The following is a 20,952-nucleotide window of genomic DNA, read 5'->3' on the forward strand; positions in this document are numbered from 1 at the left end:
TTTAAATTGTGCTCCTGTTAATCCACTTGTGCTGCTCTTTGTTCCAAATACCGTAACATTCTAGTCTAGAATCTGACTGTTTTCAGGTTTCTTTATGTCCAGCATTTTCCTTCTTAATACAGCCTAAATGTTATTCTTTGTCAATATCCATTGATGACACGATGGTCACTGTTTATAAGTTCTATCTGTGTCCATGTGGGTTTCCTTAAAGCATTATGGTTTCCTCCCACCTTATGAGTAACTAAGTGTGTGGCATCCAGTGTGTTTTGGTGATGTTGCACCCACCCCAACCCTGAATCAAGTGGAGCAGTTTCACAGTGAAATCCATGTATACTATTATTAACTAGGCCCCGGTTTTCAAACTTGGGCAGACCGATGATCAGAAATGAAAAAGCGAAACACTTCTTTTTCTATACATTTTCGATGTTCTTATAAAAAGTGCATTATACAAATGACACATACTGATGTATCATGCAGAGAAATTTTATGTATGTTTAAACGATGGCTTCCCACAAGTAAATCCAGCTATTATAGGCAGTATTAATTGTGAATGTACTGGAGTCTGCAAACTGGTAATGTTCATCTATGCTGAAGAACAGATTCTCACATCGTTAAATGGACCCTCAGGTTGCAGGAGGAAAGATCTCTTCTCCAGAGGTACATTGATGGGTTTGAGTCTCTCCCTAGCAGAAAATAAAAGGAATTTACTTTTTAATATATCATGTTTAACTTTTATAACAAAACACAATTATCAACAAGGCAACATTACAGAGTAATGTGATAAAATACATATATTTTCAATGTATAAAAGTGATGCTTTTCAGTTTTCAAACTGCTTTTTTTTTTTATTTCTCCTAATCAATTCCCCTACTGTAATTTATTTGTTGCTTGTAGCAAAGAAAGCTGAGAAGAATATGATGTTCCCCCTCAGACATCTTTGCATTTTCTAGAGTTTCACACAGAGCTGTAGTGCGTACAAAGAGACACGCTACACCTCCCTCAAATTATCCATCACTAGTGCAGGCTCCTGGAACTTACAACAAAGCCAAGAACTATAGAGGCTCCACTGACCTCCCTTCTTCAGGTACAGCCAATTGTTAGGCTAGGTCAATAGCACCAACTGGGATTTAAACTAGAGCTTAAGATCTCAGGTAACTACACTATTTATGAAAGTAATGCATTATTTGTTAAATGTATAGATATGGGGTGTCAGTTTCTGAAGGGCCGTAGTATTACTAAAATTGTGTTTTCTCCAACAAAGCAGTCATGAGATGTTCTTGCTATTAAATTAAAACTCTGAATCAGGTTTGTTTGATGATGTAAGATGCTCTCTGCAGTACTGGCCCTTTAGAATATATAGAGTATATTTAGAATTATATAGAGTAGCTTACTGGAGGGACTTGTCTCTTGCAGGGCATTGTGGGTAGCGCTCGGTGCCAGATATGAACGATGACCTGTGACCATTACTGGATGTATTCAGACTAGAACTTGACAAGTTGTAGCGACCAGGTCCAACCGGGTTCTGTGAGAAACACAAAGAAGTTATATTTAATATTAAATTTTTCCTTAGCATACAACATTTACAACAACACATTATGGTTTTCAAAGTTTGTACAAAGAACCTTGTTTGGATAAAGGAAGCTACAAAAAACTAAAAGTTGGTCAAGAAAATGTCCTTACATCAAAGCTTTATACTACTTTAAGGGTGTGACAACCTGATCACCTGGGAGATATTACCCAAGTTAAGGCAATGTCTTACTATGGCTATACACCAATGAGCATCTGAAAAGGCTTCATGTGCGCTGCTCTACAGTACCACTGGCAAGGTACTAATATTACTATTAAGCTCTTTGGAATGCAGACTAGGCTAAATTTTTACTCTTGCATTCAAATAATTGTTTACATATTTGAATGCAATTAGTTACAATTGTTGAGATTATAATAGACTAATCTGCTATTATAACATGACGAGTCTTTCCTTGTTGCATATTCAGTATTGCATATTTATTGATCATAATTTTATTACAGTAGAATGTTAATATAATTTCTTGGGTAGTAAATTAAAAACTAACTACAATGTATGACTCATTTTAAACCAGAAATGCTATTTAATGTATTATTTTAAATGTGATGTAGACCTCACATGATTTTTATTCAGCAGCGCCTCTGTTCTCTTGCTCATCCTGGGGGCAGAGGAGAGGAATGGAGCTACTGCACCACTGAACTCATGCACTGGTTTCTTAGGACTAACTTCATATGAGCCCGGGCTGGGAAACGTCTGTCAGACAGAGAACAAAATATGAGATCAACAAGATTTAAGGTACAAAGTTGTAGGAAGTAAGAGTGCGGGTAACAAAAATTAATAATTATATGGTTAATTCATCCAGGATACTTGTGTATACTGTCTAAATTAGTCAATATTGTGTAATTGCTGATGATCAAACTATTCCATAATGATGACCCCATGGTCGTGTACTGAAGTGACAGGTTATTTAGTACCCCAATATGTGGTCAGGGATGCAGCCAAAATCTTGAAATGTTCTTGTATATATCAGGCAGTTTTGTTGCTTAAGGTAAGAAAGAACACCAAATATCTTACAATAAAATGTATTTTAAAAGGAATTGCTACTATTAATGGTATAAATATCCAAAAACTTTTGCTCTTGTGAGCCTGTGAATAATGTAAAATACTTTAGCATTTTAGCAGTTAGCTAGCTGGCCTGATGTTTCCAAAATGCCAGCCTTACATTTTCATGAAATCAGAAATTTGTATTTTTTATTTAACATTTAGAATGGTGACAAATTGATAAAACACGAAATGTCCTAATAAGGTGATGAGATTAAACTATTCTTAGTAGAAAACGTAGAAAGCACCATTTAACATGTAAGTCCCACATCTGCCATAGATTTTAATTTAGGTTGATATCAGGTGACTGGAAAGGTCTTAGAATATGATCACTTTCATAGTTGTATCACCCATTTGTCTAACTCCTTTTAATGTCACTCTAACATATCAGTGACCCCTCATGCCCTGTAGATCAGTGGTTCTTAATAAGGGAGCCGACCTCAAGCCTAGAGAGGGGGTCTGGTTGCATTTAATTGATAACAGTAAAAAGAATCATACATGATGGGATGGAAAAATCAATAGGCTATTGGCATACAAGAGATTTCTTATAATGTCATACAGGTCTATTTTAAACTACCTATAGTATACGCTGGGTCTTTGAGAATGGACACATATTTGATTTGCTCACCACAAAAGTGCAAAGGATAATATCATAACCCGTGTCAAGGGAGTCCCAGAAAAACATTTTTTTCAGAACACAAAGGGGTCTAAGAGAAAAAAAGGTTAAGAACTGCTGCTGAAAGAGACTCCTGACAGGATAGAGATGTTCTCTCATAATAATCAGCAATCAAAAAGTACTTATGTGCAGTGTATTTCTTTAAATTATTAACATGTTGCAATTTGTAGTGTATGATATGTCAATTAGTGTGGCTAAACAGATGTTGATGAATGTGTTGTGTATGTACCGCAGGCCGTGGGCACTGAGCCAAAGTGGATATGTAGATTCTCTCAGTAGGAATGGCAGGGTATTGTTCAAGATTGCTAAACACCCCTTGTTTCCTCTTCTCTTGCCTCTGCAGCTCTTCATCAAACTTTGGTAACTCTTCAGTGTACTCCCCCGGGTTTAGATTTACCATTTTCTAAAAAGCAGACACAGAATGCTATTGTTATTGTCATTATTTGTCATAGGTTAACATTAACATGATTAAAAAATGATTACAAGTATTTTAATAAACTGAGTACTAAAACAATGCATAAGACAACCATATAGCATGAGCAATAAAAATGATTTTATTTTATTAGACTCACGGGAGCAGCAAAGTAGCCATAAGCAATGGGTTTGTTTCTGGAGCTGGTGAAAAGGTCATACGGTCCTCTCTTGCTAACTCTGCGATTCAGGAGCACATCAGTGAAGCTCTTTAGATTGTAGGTACCTGGGCCCAAACCACTGTCCTGCTGCTGTACAAGGAACAGAGTTTATAAATCACTGTATTCTAAATACAGTTCTGTAGCACATACAATGCATGACTAAAAATATGGGATCATCACTGATAAGTAGGTACAGATGTATGATCTCTTACAACAGGTCTGTAAAATCAAGCATTAGATCCTAAAAACACTAACAATAAACATCAACCAAAGTAACTTCGATATGTTAAAGGATGCCTCTTCTTTTTAACAAGTCACATTTCTAAAGATTATTTGTAAATTATATTATTGTGAAGTGGAAATGTCCACAGAATGCAAGCCTAACATCAAATATGAGCTTGTTGAAAGTGAACTGGTCTTACCAACTAACATCGAGCCTAAACTTACCTATGTTTTAATGTGTGGCTAAACTAAAGCAAATAAATAAAGTCTACTAGTGGAAAGCTAAACAAGACACCAACAAATGAGACACCAATTTAATTTGAATGGCATCAAATTTAATTTAATAATTTGTTCAGAAGTTTAGAAAGTTTTGTCCATATTTCCAGTATATTTAGAATATCAGCCTGATAGAGTCATGTTTATTTACCACAGTGTTATCTGGAAAACTCTGCATGCTGCTGCAACAGGTCCCCAAAGACCTCCTCTTGCACTCCTGTGGAGCTGAGGGAATTCCGTAAGTGCCTGGACCCGGGATTATGTTCTAAAACACACACCAAGCAATGCATACTTGTACCATGACACATAAAATCAATGCTGGCACATTAAGTAAAATGTTTTTTTGTTAATTACCCTTACCTTGATTTTTTTTAGAATAATAACACTAATCAAATACTATAATTTACGAACTATGGCTTGAAATTATTGGTCTCTATAAATACATATTAGTAGTTAGGGCGATACACTGGAAACAGAGCTGGGATGAACCTGCCTGGAGGAAAAGACATGTATTTTGCAGCCTTTTCATTCATCTATGCACAAACTTTAGCACTTGATGCTGCTTGACTTTGACTTGAATGAGATTTTCTAAAATGATTGGCCAAAAATTTAGTTTCTGGCAACACACAGAAGACAGGTTTGGTGTAAAAGGAGAAATGGCTATAAAAAAAAAAAAAAAAAAAGCTCAACCCCACTGTTAAGTATGGTTGATGTTTTGTTATGTTCTGCTAAAACAGCACAGGGAACATTGTGAGCATAAATGAATCAATTAAATTACCAGTTTGTCAATAAGCTCAGCTGGGTCACTGTTTGATTGTCCAGCAGGTCACTGAAAATATATTTCAAACCTAGAAAAATGGTTTGAAGACCACAATCATACTTTTGCCAATATAATTTGCCAGTCTACTGAACCAGCTAAAAATTGTGGGGTGAACTAAAGAGGAAAGCATGCGAAAGCCTAAAGGATCTAAAGGAATCTTGTATTTAAAAGTGCTTAGGTATTTTCCAGTTTCATCAAGCATTTCAGCAGAGTTTTGTTTAAAATATATGTATTTATATTTTTAATGTTCTCTGAATTTACTTTAACGAAAGGTTGGACTTATTTCAAATTGTCAATTTGAGATTGAGCTAATTAACCACATCTTTACACATAATTATATTCAATAATTCTGAGGGTGCCGGTACATCCTTATCAATGCATTTAACATCACAAAAATACATATTCAGTTATAGTTAATCCAGTGAGTCTTTTAAACTTTCTTTTATATAGTAAATGCCAGAAGAGTGACATGACGAAACCAGACAACAGTTTTCTATGCTGTTGGTACTTCAAGAGTCAGTTTGGAAATCGACACTGGTGCATCTGAGCACAAACAGTTTTTACATGCTAGGCACTTAATGACAGTGCCATTTTGTAGATCAATAAGCTTTTTAGTACGACCCATTGCTTTATGCACTTGTTAGGTTTGGGTGTGTTTTAGATAGGCTAGATGGATGTTTACATAAATGACCCATAAGACCCCCCCACCCCACAAACACACTATTGTCTGATCACTTTTATTCAGATGGCAATACTTTTTTCATCTAGTGACAGAATTGTGTACCTGACAGTCTTTGAAGCGTTCTTCTCTGGTTTCACAGATTCCTCTCATGCTGCCTGGTTTCTTTAGCATCTCTTCAATGAAACTGGCAATTCTATACGTGCCTGGACCAACCTTCGTTTTCTGGAATATACAGTACAAAGAATTTACTGATTAAATTGCATTTAGTGGTGTAGATCTTTCTATCTATCTGTCTATCTTTCTTTCTTTCTATCTATCTGTCTGTCTGCCTGTCTGTCTGTCTGTCTGTCTGTCTGTCTATCAAATTACTGATTAAATTGCATTTAGTGGCGTAGCGCTATCTGTCTGTCTGTCTGACTGTCTGTCTGTCTGTCTGTCTGTCTGTATCAAATTACTGATTGAATTGCATTTATTGGTGTAGATCTATCTATTTGATCTGTCTATCAAATAACTGATTAATTTGTATTTAGTGGTGTCTGTCTATCTATCTATCTATCTGTCTGTCTGTCCGTCCGTCTGTCCTTCCATCCATCCATCCATCCATCCATCTACACACTGAGTCAAAAAATGACCAAGCAATAAAATAAATGTGTTTGTATTGGATTCTTTACGGAATTTAAATGAACTGCATATGTGGTAAATTATTCCAGTGTCCCTAACACAAAACTACTAATCTCTCCTGCATGATTTTCACTTACCAAAAATTGTTTGTTCTCCCATACATCCATGTAAGGCAGATGTGGCATCTTATCCAGACAGACAGTGTCTTGTACCCTCCTCCAGCCAGGGTCCTGCATCCCCTCCTGCACTGCTTGAGTGCCAAAGTCCCCACTGACTGGATTATATGTTTCAGGTGCACTGCTCCTTACCTGAGAAACAGGCCTCACACACTCAGAATGTAACACACTAAGAGCACTAACCAACACAATCTGCACATAATAGATATAAGTAAAAGCTGTTATTTAATGTGGAGTGAAATAGCATGCAGCTGCTTTACCATCCACAAGTGACTAATGAATCAGTTTCATGTTTGGACTGACAGTGCTACACAGCCAGATAGTGGTGACACAGTTAATGTGGCTATTAGTAAGTTTAAGTGTAATTAACTTAGTGTAAACTCTTTACCAGGCTAGTATTTCTCCTGCAGTTGCAGACATAGGTGTAAGTTTCAATCCTCTTTTTTGCATTAAGGTCTGCCGACACACAAAACCTGGAATGTAGAAAAGTTTGAAAGTGGATAAATTAAATAATGATGATTATTATTATTATTGAGGACAAAAACAAATAACAGGTTTTACCTGGGGGATTGTGTTCCAAACGGTGCGCCTTTAAACTTTTTTGCTGACATTTTTAGTCTTGCACACTTGCAGATTCTACCTGAAGCCTCTGTGTACTTGAGAAGCTTGTGACTATGACAACTTGAAATAAAGAATTAATGCCTTGCCTCCTAGCAACCATGGAATCAGGACCTCCTGCTATGCTTCTAGTCATTCTAACAGTAGTGACTGAGGAACCTTAAGCTCCAGCTGAACTACATGTGACAGGAATATACACTGATCAGCCATAACATTAAAACCACCTCCTTATTTTCACACTCACTGTCCATTTTATCAGCTCCACTTACCATATAGAAACACTTTGTAGTTCTACAATTACTGACTGTAGTCCATCTGTTTCTCTACATACTTTTTAGCCTGCGTTCACCCTGTTCTTCAATGGTCAGGACCCACACAGAGCAGGTATTATTTAGGTGAAGGATCATTCTCAGCACTGCAGTGACAATGACATGGTGGTGGTGTGTTAGTGTGTGTTGTGCTGGTATGAGTGAATCAGACACAGCAGCGCTGCTGGAGTTTTTAAATACCATGTCCACTCACTGTCCACTCTATTAGACACTCCTACCTAGTTGATCCACCTTGTAGATATAAAGTCAGAGACGATCGCTCATCTATTGCTGCTGTTTGAGTTGGTCATCTTCTAGACCTTCATCAGTGGTCACAGGACACTGCCCATGGGGTGAGGTTGGCTGGATATTTTTGTTTGGTGGACTATTCTCAGTCCAGCAGTGACAGTGAGGTGTTTAAAAACTCCATCAGTGCTGCTGTGTCTGATTCACACCACACACACTAACACACCACCACCATGTCAGTGTCACTGCAGTGCTGAGAATGACCCACCACACAAAGGGGGCTAACAAAGCATGTAAAGAAACAGATGGACTACAGTCAGTAATTGTAGAACTACAAAGTGCTTCTATATGGTAAGTGGAGCTGATAAAATGGACAGTGGGTGTAGAAACAAGGAGGTGGTTTTAATGTTATGGCTGATCAGTGTATATATAATTTAAAAAAAACTTAAAAATTGTGGACTTTTATTTGCCTCAGAGTATATTTCAATGCAGAAGACGTGTCTCTGTGGTTTATTTTTATATTTTAGGCTCAGAACAACAACTAAGAAGTATAATAAATGTACTGCAAAGAGTGCCATGTAATTAAAAAAGGTTAATCATAGACTTAAAGGTTAATGAAAGTTAAAAGGCCTGATAACATTCTGACAACTGTCACAAAAAGAATTGCTAGATGTATTAATGTTTATTAATGATATTATAGACATTGTGCTTACAAGATTAATGCAATGCATATACATAGTAAAGAAGAACTATTTATTAAAGTTAAAGTAAGTAAATTAAATTACTGCCTTTAAACTTTGTAACGACTGTACGAGGATGAGATGACATAAGTAAAATACTTTAATAGATGGACTATCTATGGACTTTTGATGAAGTTATACTGTAAATTGATTTTTTTGCAACATAGCAACTTGTAGTATGATGTTCAAAAGTGACTTATATTTAATAATCAAGTGCAGTTAACATTAATAAAGGTTTTTCTTTTGTTAAAGTGTTTATACATATTTGCTCCCCTGTATATAAAGAAATATTACTAAAATATAACAAGAGGTTACATTAAACAATGAATGATTAGCACATTGTTCGAAAAAAAAAACCAAGAAGAAATAAATAAATGCTGCTCAGGTGGCGCAGCGGTAAAAAGACACGCTGCAACCAGAGCTGGATTCTGAGTACATCGTATCGAATCCAGCTCTGCCTTACCGGTTCGAGGCTAAGTGGCTGTATGAGCAACGATTGGCCGGTTGCTCAGTTGGGGGGCGAGACAAAGAACCGGATGTGGGTCTCTCTCTGTCAGAATGCGATTACGACCTCTGCCGGCTGATTAGAGGCGCCTGCACAGAGATGAGGAAGAGTGCCCTTAGGGTGTGTCTCTCCGCATGCAACGCTAGGTGTGTGGGTGGCAAAAATGCATCCGGCTGCTGCCCATGTTTCGGAGGGGATATGGGTTAGCTTCGATCTCCTCGGTCAGGGCAGGGTTCGGCATAGACAGAGAGGAAGCACGATGCAAATTGAACAATTGGATGCGCTAAAAGGGGAGAAAAAGGGGAAAAATTTAAAATAAATAAATGAAAAAAATACAAATATTAACATGATTTTTTAAAATTAATTTTATTAATTAAATAACTAATGTTTTTATGTGCAGTTTTAGAACATGTTTGTAAACCTCATGGCACGTGTAACAGAACAGAACACCCTACTTAGTACTTAGCATATCATACATTTTATGAATTTTAATCAACACTGACCTTATGGCTGGACTCATTTTCATTTCTTTTTATAATATTTTCCTTTAATGCGTACTATCCTACATTCATACGTTTTGAGGCTGAAAGTGTCAATTCCAGTTCAACACACCCACTGAACTCAACTCAACTCACACTAACACGACCGTGATCCTCCCACAATGTTGCTGTGATTGTGTGTGTGTGTGTATACGAACCGGTTTACTGGAGTTGTTTCTCCATATATTACCAGGTAGGTTCCACTGTTAACACAAATATCCTTACGTGTTTTCTATACACATGAAATTATAACAACTTTTACAAACAACCCGTGCACAAAGTTGTTGTTATTCGAAACACTGGAATATATTGTTAATTTACCTTGCTCTCCAAATTCCGTTGAAAGTTGCTAGCTAGGAAAGCTAACTGGCTAAGCAGGTTCTGTATTTTAAGTCAAAGTTTTCCTTTAAGTTTAACACGGCGAATGAAATTTTCTTAAACACCTTAAATTTACATATAGCTACCTTTTAAACAACACACACTAAAGAGTTTAACAAGAGTCTTAATAAGAGTAAAGCTTTCTGTTTTGGAATTTAAAATAAATAACATGCAGCTGTATAGTAAACGTGGCTATGTCTGAGGTAACGTTACAGTGCAGTGTAAATTTAGAGGTAAGTACAAGGTTGAAATGGGGTTTCCTTTACGTGATAAATGCGTAAAAAAGTGAAAATTGTTTCAGTCAGTAATTGTATACCCACTAAGTTAGTATGGTGTAAATTGAAGAATAATGAATGAATATACATACCAGACAGCATTGTGAACGCACACAAAATGCGTAATATCAGCTAATAGCAGCTTTGTTGAACTTCAGTGACCCCTAAAACTTTAACACCATTCATTCATTTAATTTAATTTAAAATTAAATAGTATAAAAGGTTTGTCTTTTTTTGAGAGCAGATCATACTTATTCCATATTGTTCACCTGACAGTCATGGTGTTTATTGATTTTGCAGTGGCTGTTAATCAAATGTATTCTAAAGTCAAGTACAGTAGACCCTTACGAATTGAATTTAATTGGTTCCGAAGCGCTGTTCTTAAGTCAAAATGTTCCTAAGTGAAACCTATTTTTCCCATAAGAAATAATGTAAATAGAATTAATCTGTGCCAGACCTCCCAAACCACCCCCTTACCTAACCTTTCTAATGTCTTAAATGCTCTTTTCTGTTATAAATACAAGTATATTTTCCCTTAAATCTTAAATTATAGAATAGACATTCCTGTAATAAACAATAATAAACAACAATACACAGTAGTACTGTACATAAAACACACATCACATTTCAGTACAGTACGTAGGGCTGTCACGGTGAAAGAATTTCCCCTTGCGGTATTCAGCGTGGCTCAACACCGCGGTTTTCGGTAATATCGCCAATTATTATTATTATTTTTTTTTTATTACTTAATTTATCTGGATTTTAGAGCTATATAAACAAGCTTTGTTGTTAGGCTACGATTCAGTATATTATTGCCTTAGTAATGACACAGATGAGACAGCTTTAAGACAAATCAAATGCGTGTTTATTGTTAAATACAGAACAAAGCTAAGATGCGTGTCTTTTCTCTATTAAAAAAGGTTTAAATTTAGCTTCTAGCCTAGGCTAGATATACACTGTGAAACGAAAAAAAAAGTGTTTAGGCTAAATATTTTAAATGCAACATGTTCACCTGATGTGGTTTGAGAGAGGATCTGAGTGGGGTAGCGATGTTCCCGGCAGCACTAAAAACTCTCTCTGATGGTGTGCTCGCTGCACTAATACACGTGTACTGTACCTGCATGCGACTTTAGAGAGCAGAGGAAATCTAGCCCGGTTGTCGTGCCGCTATTAACCATCTATTTAGTAGGTATAATTAACATAACAATATATACTACATTTCAAGTTATTTATTTGTTTCAATACATTTTTATTCAACGAAAAAATACATTTAAATCATTCCAGCAAGCCAGCAACAGAATATTTGCAGGCTGCACTGCCATATTAACCGTCATTAAGTGTTTTAGTTCGCCAAGGCTTTTTTAAGGTTTGAATATAGTCTTAATTACAAGTATTTTATTGAGTGTGAACTCAATTTGATCATTAATAAACTTGCCTATAATTAATGTTGCCATTGTTTCCATTTTAAAACACAAACTCTGACACTCAGCAGCAACGGATGCGAACAGGTGGCGGGAAAATGACACTCTTAGCTCATTTTCATTATGAATTTATTTAACATTTATTACGCCCGAATGTAAGCGTAAAACAAGATGGACTTTGCAACAAAGAAAAAGAAAAAACGTTGCGGTTGCTTGGCATGCCCTGCGGTTGGCTGATCTATACCGCGGTATTTCAAAATTGCGGTTAGCGCGACAGCCCTAACAGTACGTGTGCTTTACTATACACCATAATAAATTTCCTTCTTTTTTTATAAAATGTATCTACCAGAAACAACAATAACTCTCATATTTCTCTATTATTTCCTACTTTATTTCAATAGTATTGTATTTTGCAGGTGTAATAGACCACTGAAGTCATGTCGTCATATTGTAGTCCATGCCATGTTGTTATGCCCATATTTGGTAACCCGGGTCTAAGAGAAATTTTGAATGGGAAAAATGAATGGAGATTTCGAAAATTGCCTCTCTCGCATCCTGTAGCCATAAAAAATGTTCCAGAGCTGTTACGTTTTGTTTTATGGAGATTCTTCTGTCTATTATCACTGGATCCTCTTACAAAGTCGTTGAAGAGTCAAAATATGAACATTGCCACATGTAAGCTAATGCTACTGCGCACTGAATTGACGTCACTAGACTGGAAGCCTCTTAATTTTTTCTTTTTTCTTTTTCTTTTATAAGCCTCTTAAATAACCGCACGAAGCAGCACGATTCACCAGTGTAACAGTGGGGTGATATTCACAGGTTTTAGTTCATATTTTTAGTAGCTACAGTGGGGCCAAAAAGTATTTAGTCAGCCACTGATTGTGCAGGTTCTCCTACTTAGAAAGATGAGAGAGGTCTGTAATTTTCATCATAGGTACACTTCAACTATGAGAGACAAAATGAGAAAAAAAAAATCCAGGAAATCACATTGTAGGATTTTTAAAGAATTTAAAGTAGTTACTTTACAGTAGTTATTAGTGACAACAGATAAAAAAAGGCAGAACATGAACTGAACAGCAAGGAGAATCTTACCTGATTAATCACTATGCATAAACTCATTAAAAGTAGATAAAAGCCAAAATAGTCTTATACAAAACACTTTTTTCAGACCTTTAGGAACCATTAGTTGCTTCATTTATTTATTTATTATACATATATTATTTTGAAAGGGGGTGGCACGGTGGCTTAGTGGGTCGCTCTGTCGTCTCACAGCAAGAAGGTCCTGGGTTCGATCCCCAGGTGGGGCGGTCCGGGTCCTTTCTGTGTGGAGTTTGCATGTTCTCCCCGTGTCTGCGTGGGTTTTCTCCGGGTGCTCCGGTTTCCTCCCACAGTCCAAAGACATGCAAGTGAGGTAAATTGGAGACACTAAATTGTCCCTGACTGTGTTTGATGTAACCTTGTGTGAACTGATGAATCTTGTGTAATTAGTGGCTACCGTTCCTGTCATGAATGTAACCAAAAGTGTAAAACATGATGTTAAAATCCTAATAAACAAACAAACAAACTTTTGAAAGGATTTTCTAAGCTTATTTGCATATTTATTAGGAAGCTCTACAGCTTATATTTTGAAGAGAGATTCCTATGTGTAGTGAGGTATTATATTTGGGATGTATTCCAATACCCCCTGATATGGGACAAGTAGATGAATATTTAGTTGGCAGTGCTTTTAGCAGCTAGTAAAAAGGCACTGACCAGGAAATGGTTACAATCAGAAGGACCAACTTTAAATTACTGTATAGAACTAACTAAAGAAATGTATTTAATGGAGAAGATAACTTTTTCAGTAAATAGTAGAATGGATGTATTCAATAAGCATTGGAGTAAATGGATAAAGTATTTAGCAGAAATGAGACCAGATGTGATAACAAGAATGTGTATAGAAGTTGGCAACTGAGAGGTTTATTATTTTGATCACAATGGAATTCAAATGTATGACTGTTTATATTAGATTGTATTTATTTATTTATTTATTTATTTTTGTTATGATATTGTTTAGAGTGCAATGTATTTTTTGAATGTACATAGTTAAATGTTCTTAAGAAAAAGTTAAAGGCACTGTCAGAGAAGATTGAAAAAGATTAGATGAGTTTTTAACTTGTAATGGCTTTATAAAAAGAAAAGAAAAAAAGACTCTCATCACTCTAAACTGGTGCTGTCAAATACCTGATTTAGAAAATGCAATATTTAACAGCACATGCACTGTGATGCTGCATGTGAGTTTTGTTGTTAATAAACCGGATTAGAAAAGGTTCACTGTCCTCTGCCAGAGCAGGTTAGTGTTGTGGTATTTATGCATTGATATACAGGGGTTGGACAATGAAACTGAAACACCTGGTTTTAGACCACAATAATTTATTAGTATGGTGTAGGGCCTCCTTTTGCGGCCAATACAGCGTCAATTCGTCTTGGAAATGACATATACAAGTCCTGCACAGTGGTCAGAGGGATTTTAAGCCATTCTTCTTGCAGGATAGTGGCCAGGTCACTACGTGATGCTGGTGGAGGAAAACGTTTCCTGACTCGCTTCTCCAAAACACCCCAAAGTGGCTCAATAATATTTAGATCTGGTGACTGTGCAGGCCATGGGAGATGTTCAACTTCACTTTCATGTTCATCAAACCAATCTTTCACCAGTCTTGCTGTGTGTATTGGTGCATTGTCATCCTGATACACGGCACCGCCTTCAGGATACAATGTTTGAACCATTGGATGCACATGGTCCTCCAGAATGGTTCGGTAGTCCTTGGCAGTGACGCGCCCATCTAGCACAAGTATTGGGCCAAGGGAATGCCATGATATGGCAGCCCAAACCATCACTGATCCACCCCCATGCTTCACTCTGGGCATGCAACAGTCTGGGTGGTACGCTTCTTTGGGGCTTCTCCACACCGTAACTCTCCCGGATGTGGGGAAAACAGTAAAGGTGGACTCATCAGAGAACAATACATGTTTCACATTGTCCACAGCCCAAGATTTGCGCTCCTTGCACCATTGAAACCGACGTTTGGCATTGGCACGAGTGACCAAAGGTTTGGCTATAGCAGCCCGGCCGTGTATATTGACCCTGTGGAGCTCCCGACGGACAGTTCTGGTGGAAACAGGAGAGTTGAGGTGCACATTTAATTCTGCCGTGATTTGGGCAGCCGTGGTTTTATGTTTTTTGGATACAATCCGGGTTAGCACCCGAACATCCCTTTCAGACAGCTTCCTCTTGCGTCCACAGTTAATCCTGTTGGATGTGGTTTGTCCTCCTTGGTGGTATGCTGACATTACCCTGGATACCGTGGCTCTTGATACATCACAAAGACTTGCTGTCTTGGTCACAGATGCGCCAGCAAGACGTGCACCAACAATTTGTCCTCTTTTGAACTCTGGTATGTCACCCATAATGTTGTGTGCATTGCAATATTTTGAGCAAAACTGTGCTCTTACCCTGCTAATTGAACCTTCACACTCTGCTCTTACTGGTGCAATGTGCAATTAATGAAGATTGGCCACCAGACTGGTCCAGTTTAGCCATGAAACCTCCCACACTAAAATGACAGGTGTTTCAGTTTCATTGTCCAACCCCTGTAAGTAGATGGTGCTAAAGATAAACAGGATGTCATGATTGGCCCATTTCTATTCTGATGTCAGGAATTCTTTATTGTTAAAGAAATGTAACATCTTATATGTTTGCTACTGTCTCACCTTATAATGTTGCAGAGAGGAGAGCAGGGGTGGAATGTACAGCACTTTACAGATTGGATGCCCTGAACATGTCCACAGATCAAGAACTTCCTGTCACTGCTAAACTCCTCCACCTCATCTTCCTCTCCACGTTCTGGGGCATGCAGATATGGGTCACCTTTATTTCTGGTGAGAGTCTATTTAACAGATTATTTAACATTGGTGTGAATTTAAAGTATCTGACAGCAGGTTAACACTATCTGACACTAACACTAATTACTAATTATTTTCTTTTTTTCCAGTCATACTCTTTTGTATAGGATAAAGATTACACAGAATATGTTATGGTCCCTGCCAGCATTCTGTTAGACACCTGCATTGAGTTCAGAATGCTGCTGCCACAGTCCTGACACTTACAGCAAAGTGGGATCATATTACACTAGCACTTTAATCTCTCCATTTGCTACCTCTGTCTTTTAAAATTGATTTAAAAAATCTTCTATAGGTTTTTAAACAGCAGTTTCTTGGTCTTACTTTTTCTTTTTCTATTTTAGTGAACTAGTTACTAGACATGTTCCATCCAGGGATTTTAGATTATCGAGCAGCAATACGTTAGTGGTTCCCAAATACAGTTAAAGACTGAGGAATCTGCATTAAGCCATCATGGCCAGCCATCAGAAGCTAAGAGCCTCTCAATCATTACACATGTTTAAAAAAACAGCTAGACATATTTTTAAATGAGCATTTTAATATGATGTTATCTTTTATTATTTTATTTGCATTAAACAATTTTATTTGAATGTAATCTAGGGTCTCACAAAATATTTTGGGATGGGGTTAAACCTCCCGTCATAACTTAAATACAAGTTATCTGTGAGAGTACAATGTCTCACAAAGGTAGTTTGGGAATGAAGCTAAATTACCCACAACTGCCATTCAAATTATGTATTGTGTTATATCTGTATTACGTATGTGTATTGTGTATTATGTATTGAATGAAAGGTGCTATATATAATTACTATTATCTTATTATTAAGTGGTTGACATTGGCATACATAATCCTTAAAGTGTATGTGGTAAAGAATCCAGTCATTTATATATGGCTAAGCATTTATGTAAATGTTTAGGTAAATTATATTTTGAGTTGTTGTGCTATTTCAGGCTTTGTGATGGACAGCCATCTAAACAGGCACACCTATGGCTTCATTCAGAGTCGACTCTTCCCTTTCTACCTGCACATTGGCTCAGCTTGTGCCTTCTTCAGCCTGGCTATTTTTGCCATGTACCATCCAAGTGACCTGCTGGATGAAAAAGAAGCCTTTCAGGTATGCAGATGCGGAAGCAAGGCAATAGCTACACTACTAAACCACTAAAACACACATTGATATTACAGGCAAATGTAATGTTTTGAAAACTTAACATGCACATGTTTAAGATTGGATGAATATCAGGACTTAAGTGCTACCAACAGCTTTAGTGAGAGCTGTGTATGCAGGGTGGAGTTTTTACCCGGGGCAGCTTTATCTGTTATTTGCAATTTACTGTTTAAACATTAGTACTATAAATACTATAAGTAGTGCTGCTGTGCTTTGGACTTAGATTTACATTTTACCCTAAGGGGAAAACAAGTATTCTGCCACTTTTTGATTATTTGAAATACAGGGGTGTTCAAAAAAATAGCAGTCCAACACCATTAACCTGATAAATCACTGTTTTTAGTAGAAATGCTATTTCTACATAGCAAATAATTTACTTGAAAGTGTAGTAGAGTAATGAAAACAAAACAAACCCAACAATTAGGACATGCATGCCACTCATTCTGAGTAATCGAAGCATTGATTGAAAGGGGGTTGTTCAAAATAATAGCAGTGAGGAGTTCAATTGGTGAAGTCATTCATTCTGCAGAAGAACGGGTGTCAGTTTTGACCCTTATTTAAGGTAGGAGGGTGGCAAATGTTGCACAGACTGGTCATAGCACATTTCCTTCTGAAATACTGGGTAAAATGGGTTGTTCCTGACATTGTACTGATGAACAGCGTACTTTGATTAAAAAGTTGATTGTAGATGGAAAAAACATACAGAGAAGTGCAGCAAATGATAGGCTGCTCAGCTAAAATGATCTCAAATGCCTTAAAGTGACAACCAAAACCTGAAAGATGCAGAAGGAAGCGTGGAACTACTGTTCGAATGGATCAAAGAATAGCCAGAATGGCAAATACTCAGCCAATGATCACCTCCAGAAAGATCAAGAAACATCTGAAGTTACCTGTGAGTACAGAAGATGATTAAGTGAAGCCAATTTACCAGCAAGAACTCCTTGCAAAGTCCCGTTGTTAAGAAAAAGACGTGTCCTGAATGGGTTCAAATTTGCCAAGGAACACATTGACTAGTCCAAAGAGAAATGGCTCAACATTTTGTGGACTGGTGAAAGCAAAATTGTTCTTTTTGGGTCAAGTGGCCATAGACAGTATGTCAGATGACCCTCGAGCACTGAATTTAAGCCAAAGTTCACTGTGAAGACACGGTGGTACAAAACTATGATATGGGGATGTTTTTCATACCATGGTGTTACGCCTATTTATCACATACGAGGGATCATGGATCAGTTTAAATATATCAGAATACTTGAGGAGATCATGTTGCCCTATGTCGAAGAAGAAATTTCCTTAAAATGGGTGTTTCAACATGACAATGACCCAAAACATCTTGGTTACAGACAAACAAGATTGAGGTAATAGAGTGACCAGCCCAATCCCCTGACTTCAATCCCATAGAGAACTTGTGGGCTGAAATCTGAAACACATTTTTTGAGGCAAAACCCAAAATTGCAGAAGAACTGTGGAATGTAGTCTGATCATCCTGGACTGGAATACCTGGTCAGATGTGCCAGAAGTTGGTCGACTCCATGCAACACAGATCTCAGAAACAATTGTTATGCCACTAAATATTAGTTCAGTAATTTAAAGTAAAGTGAAACCTCAAACATTTTTTCATGTTATAGATAAACTTTTTGAGTTTTTAAAGAAAAATGCTGGCACTGCTATTTTTTTGAACAGCCTAATATTCATTTTTCTTAACTTTCTGTAAAGGATGAACACAAACTGGCTAAATTTTGTTAATGATTTGAATTAGAATTGAAAGTGTAGTATTTTCAGTGCATTTGCATTTATGGAAATAAAAGTTATTATAATGATTTTGTGCTTTATTCGCTTTTTTAAAATCACTGCTATTTTTTTTGAACACTACTGTATCTCTGGTGCATATGTTCACTTTAAATATACAAACAATTTAAAGGTAAAACCATAACCATGCCTCTACCCCCCATATAAAGGAGGTAGACACTTTAGAAACTGCTGTTACTTTTGTTCTACCTTGATTTAATTCATATACTTTTTTCCTCCTTTTCAATTGCTGGGCAGATCTTTATTTTCTTCGTGTGTGTAACGGTGGCGGCTGTGAATGCCCAGTGGTTTGGCCAGCTGACCTCCGAGATCATGGCAGACATGCACCTGATTGAGCAGGCCTGCGGACTGGGCCAGGATATTGGGCTCTCATCTAATCGCGAGGCTTACTCCAAACTGTGTGACAAAGACCCCAAGTACAAGCAGCTAAGCAAGCGGTTATGGCTTTACCACCTCCTGTCGTCCCTCTGTAACCTGTGCTGCATTGTTTGTAATGGCTACAGCCTGTATTACCTGGCAGAGAACCTCACTAAGATTTGATTTTGCTGTAGCTCCCGTTGAATCGAAGGATACATTGTTCACTAGGAACACAATGCAAGAACCTTGACGTCTGGAACTGTTGTCAAACATCTAATAGTGTACTGGTCAGTTTTTTTAAACGTTCTTTCTGCTCTGTTTAGTGTGATGTTACAAAATATAGTGACTTGATCTGATGTACATAACATTCACAAAAACCTGTGGTTACAAAAACTGTTGTTGTTAAATGATGGAGCATCGATCACTGACTTCTAGATTAAACCAACAAAGCATCATGTAAATTGTATTTAAATGTATTTAACTCTGATTAATGATTACATGCATTTCACACCATGCACTTATCTCATTTTGTTTATGGTAAAGGGTCTTTAGGCAACAATACATGCATGAGAAGAAGGAATTCATTGTGTTATGGTCAGTCTTCCATTTTTCAGGTAATTTATTTTAAGTCTTTATTATTTGTTCAAGTGTTATAAAGTATAAATTATGATTAAAATTAATTGAAAGTATTTCCTAGAAATGGAATAATTTATGTTGCAACTGTTTGTGATGACAAGGATTTAAATATGCTTTAAAAAAACATGAATTAAGGTTTATTCAGGGATTTCTGAAAATTGTTTGGGTCAAAATAAAGAGCAACTTATATAATTAATTTACTGATCCAAAAGTTCTGTTTGTAACAATTTAACTGTGTGGCATGGTCGCCTTATTTTTTTTTTTGTGACTTCTTTATTCTTATAGAAATAGGGCTAGAGTGCCCAGGTGGCGCAGCGGGATATTCCGCTAGCACATGAGCACCGAGATTCTGAACACCTTGGTTTGAAACTTGATGTTTCCACTGGTCGGCTGGGCACCATCTAGCGGGAAGACACGTTTCTGCTAGGGCGGGATGCCCGGACTATGTGGTTGGGGTCTTCAAACACTGTGAAAGGACAGTGATTAGCAGATAGAGAGGTGCCTATGCAGAACGCATGGGTGAAAAAGGGTCCCGCTAAGGGGTGCACATGGGTCGGAGGAGGCGTGAGCAGCAATATACCCACCTCGACTGCAATCAGGGATCCCCCAGCAGCAGAAGACAAACTGACTATGCTAAATTGGGAGAAAATGCATAAATAAAATAGAAATTTTTTTTTGAGATAGTTTGTTTGCACCCATTGGACAGTAAATGAAACAGTGGTATCTTGCCAAGGTTGGGGAAAAAACCCAAACTCTCAGTTTAGGTTATGAGGAAACTTGTCAGGAGGGTCAGATACAGTATATCCCAGAACCACCACAAAATTCTTTGCCAGGAACATTGGTGACACAGTCCACAGTAAATGCAAGCTTAACCTAGCCAAGGAAAAATCCCCTGATCCAAAATTGTCACATTAAAGCTCTACTAAAATGTGTTGCTGTTTACATTTCTTGCACTGAAGCCTTTGAAGCATTGACTGTGGACAGTGACACCAGTGTTCCTTGAGCACCTTTTTTATGACAGGCCTGTTTTTGGTGGTTACATCTGACCAGCCAGACAAATCTCCTTTCAGCGTAAGATGAAGTTTGGCATTTCTTTGTGACCGTGGCAATCTACCACTACTCCAAGTGCTTGTTATACGGTGATGGAGAAGTCACCAGCTGAAGCCAATGCAACAAGTAAGACATATAACTTTTCACATCATTAATTCAGTAATTTAAGTTGCTGTTGGTAGATTTTTCCAGTGGAGTCCCACTAAATACATAAAAGCCCACTATAAATTTGTG

At 37.3% G+C, this 20,952-nt stretch overlaps 2 protein-coding genes across 5 annotated transcripts; one reads left to right on the forward strand and one right to left on the reverse strand.

Moving 5' to 3' along the window:
• Positions 1–467: 467 nt before the first annotated feature.
• On the reverse strand, positions 468–9,933 carry LOC134320654 (ciliary microtubule-associated protein 2-like). Of its 2 annotated transcripts, none has more exons than XM_063002171.1 (11): positions 9,846–9,933; positions 7,293–7,525; positions 7,120–7,204; positions 6,693–6,863; positions 6,037–6,156; positions 4,584–4,697; positions 3,875–4,024; positions 3,532–3,705; positions 2,144–2,278; positions 1,392–1,522; positions 468–683 (listed from the first exon to the last, which is right to left on the reverse strand). In XM_063002171.1, the coding sequence occupies exons 2-11, from the start codon at positions 7,340–7,342 to the stop codon at positions 584–586; spliced, it is 1,230 nt and encodes a 409-aa protein (XP_062858241.1). In that variant the 5' UTR covers positions 7,343–7,525; positions 9,846–9,933; the 3' UTR covers positions 468–583. The 2 variants fall into 2 exon arrangements, with proteins under 2 accessions (XP_062858241.1, XP_062858242.1); XM_063002172.1 differs by having other exon boundaries at positions 7,293–7,412; positions 9,846–9,923.
• On the forward strand, positions 9,836–20,450 carry si:ch211-121a2.4 (transmembrane protein 205). 3 transcript variants are annotated; one of them, XR_010013727.1, is made up of 6 exons: positions 9,836–9,880; positions 15,530–15,682; positions 16,655–16,818; positions 18,913–19,319; positions 19,576–19,646; positions 19,954–20,450. XR_010013727.1 is itself a non-coding variant. In XM_063002173.1 (4 exons), the coding sequence occupies exons 2-4, from the start codon at positions 15,583–15,585 to the stop codon at positions 19,213–19,215; spliced, it is 567 nt and encodes a 188-aa protein (XP_062858243.1). In that variant the 5' UTR covers positions 9,836–9,880; positions 15,530–15,582; the 3' UTR covers positions 19,216–19,841. The 3 variants fall into 3 exon arrangements, 1 of the variants encoding a protein (XP_062858243.1); XR_010013726.1 differs by having other exon boundaries at positions 18,913–19,646; XM_063002173.1 differs by lacking the exon at positions 19,954–20,450 and having other exon boundaries at positions 18,913–19,841.
• The last annotated feature ends 502 nt before the right edge of the window (positions 20,451–20,952 follow it).

The sequence above is a fragment of the Trichomycterus rosablanca genome, chromosome 9 (genome assembly GCF_030014385.1).
Source record: "Trichomycterus rosablanca isolate fTriRos1 chromosome 9, fTriRos1.hap1, whole genome shotgun sequence".
Taxonomy (NCBI): Eukaryota; Metazoa; Chordata; class Actinopteri; order Siluriformes; family Trichomycteridae; genus Trichomycterus; species Trichomycterus rosablanca.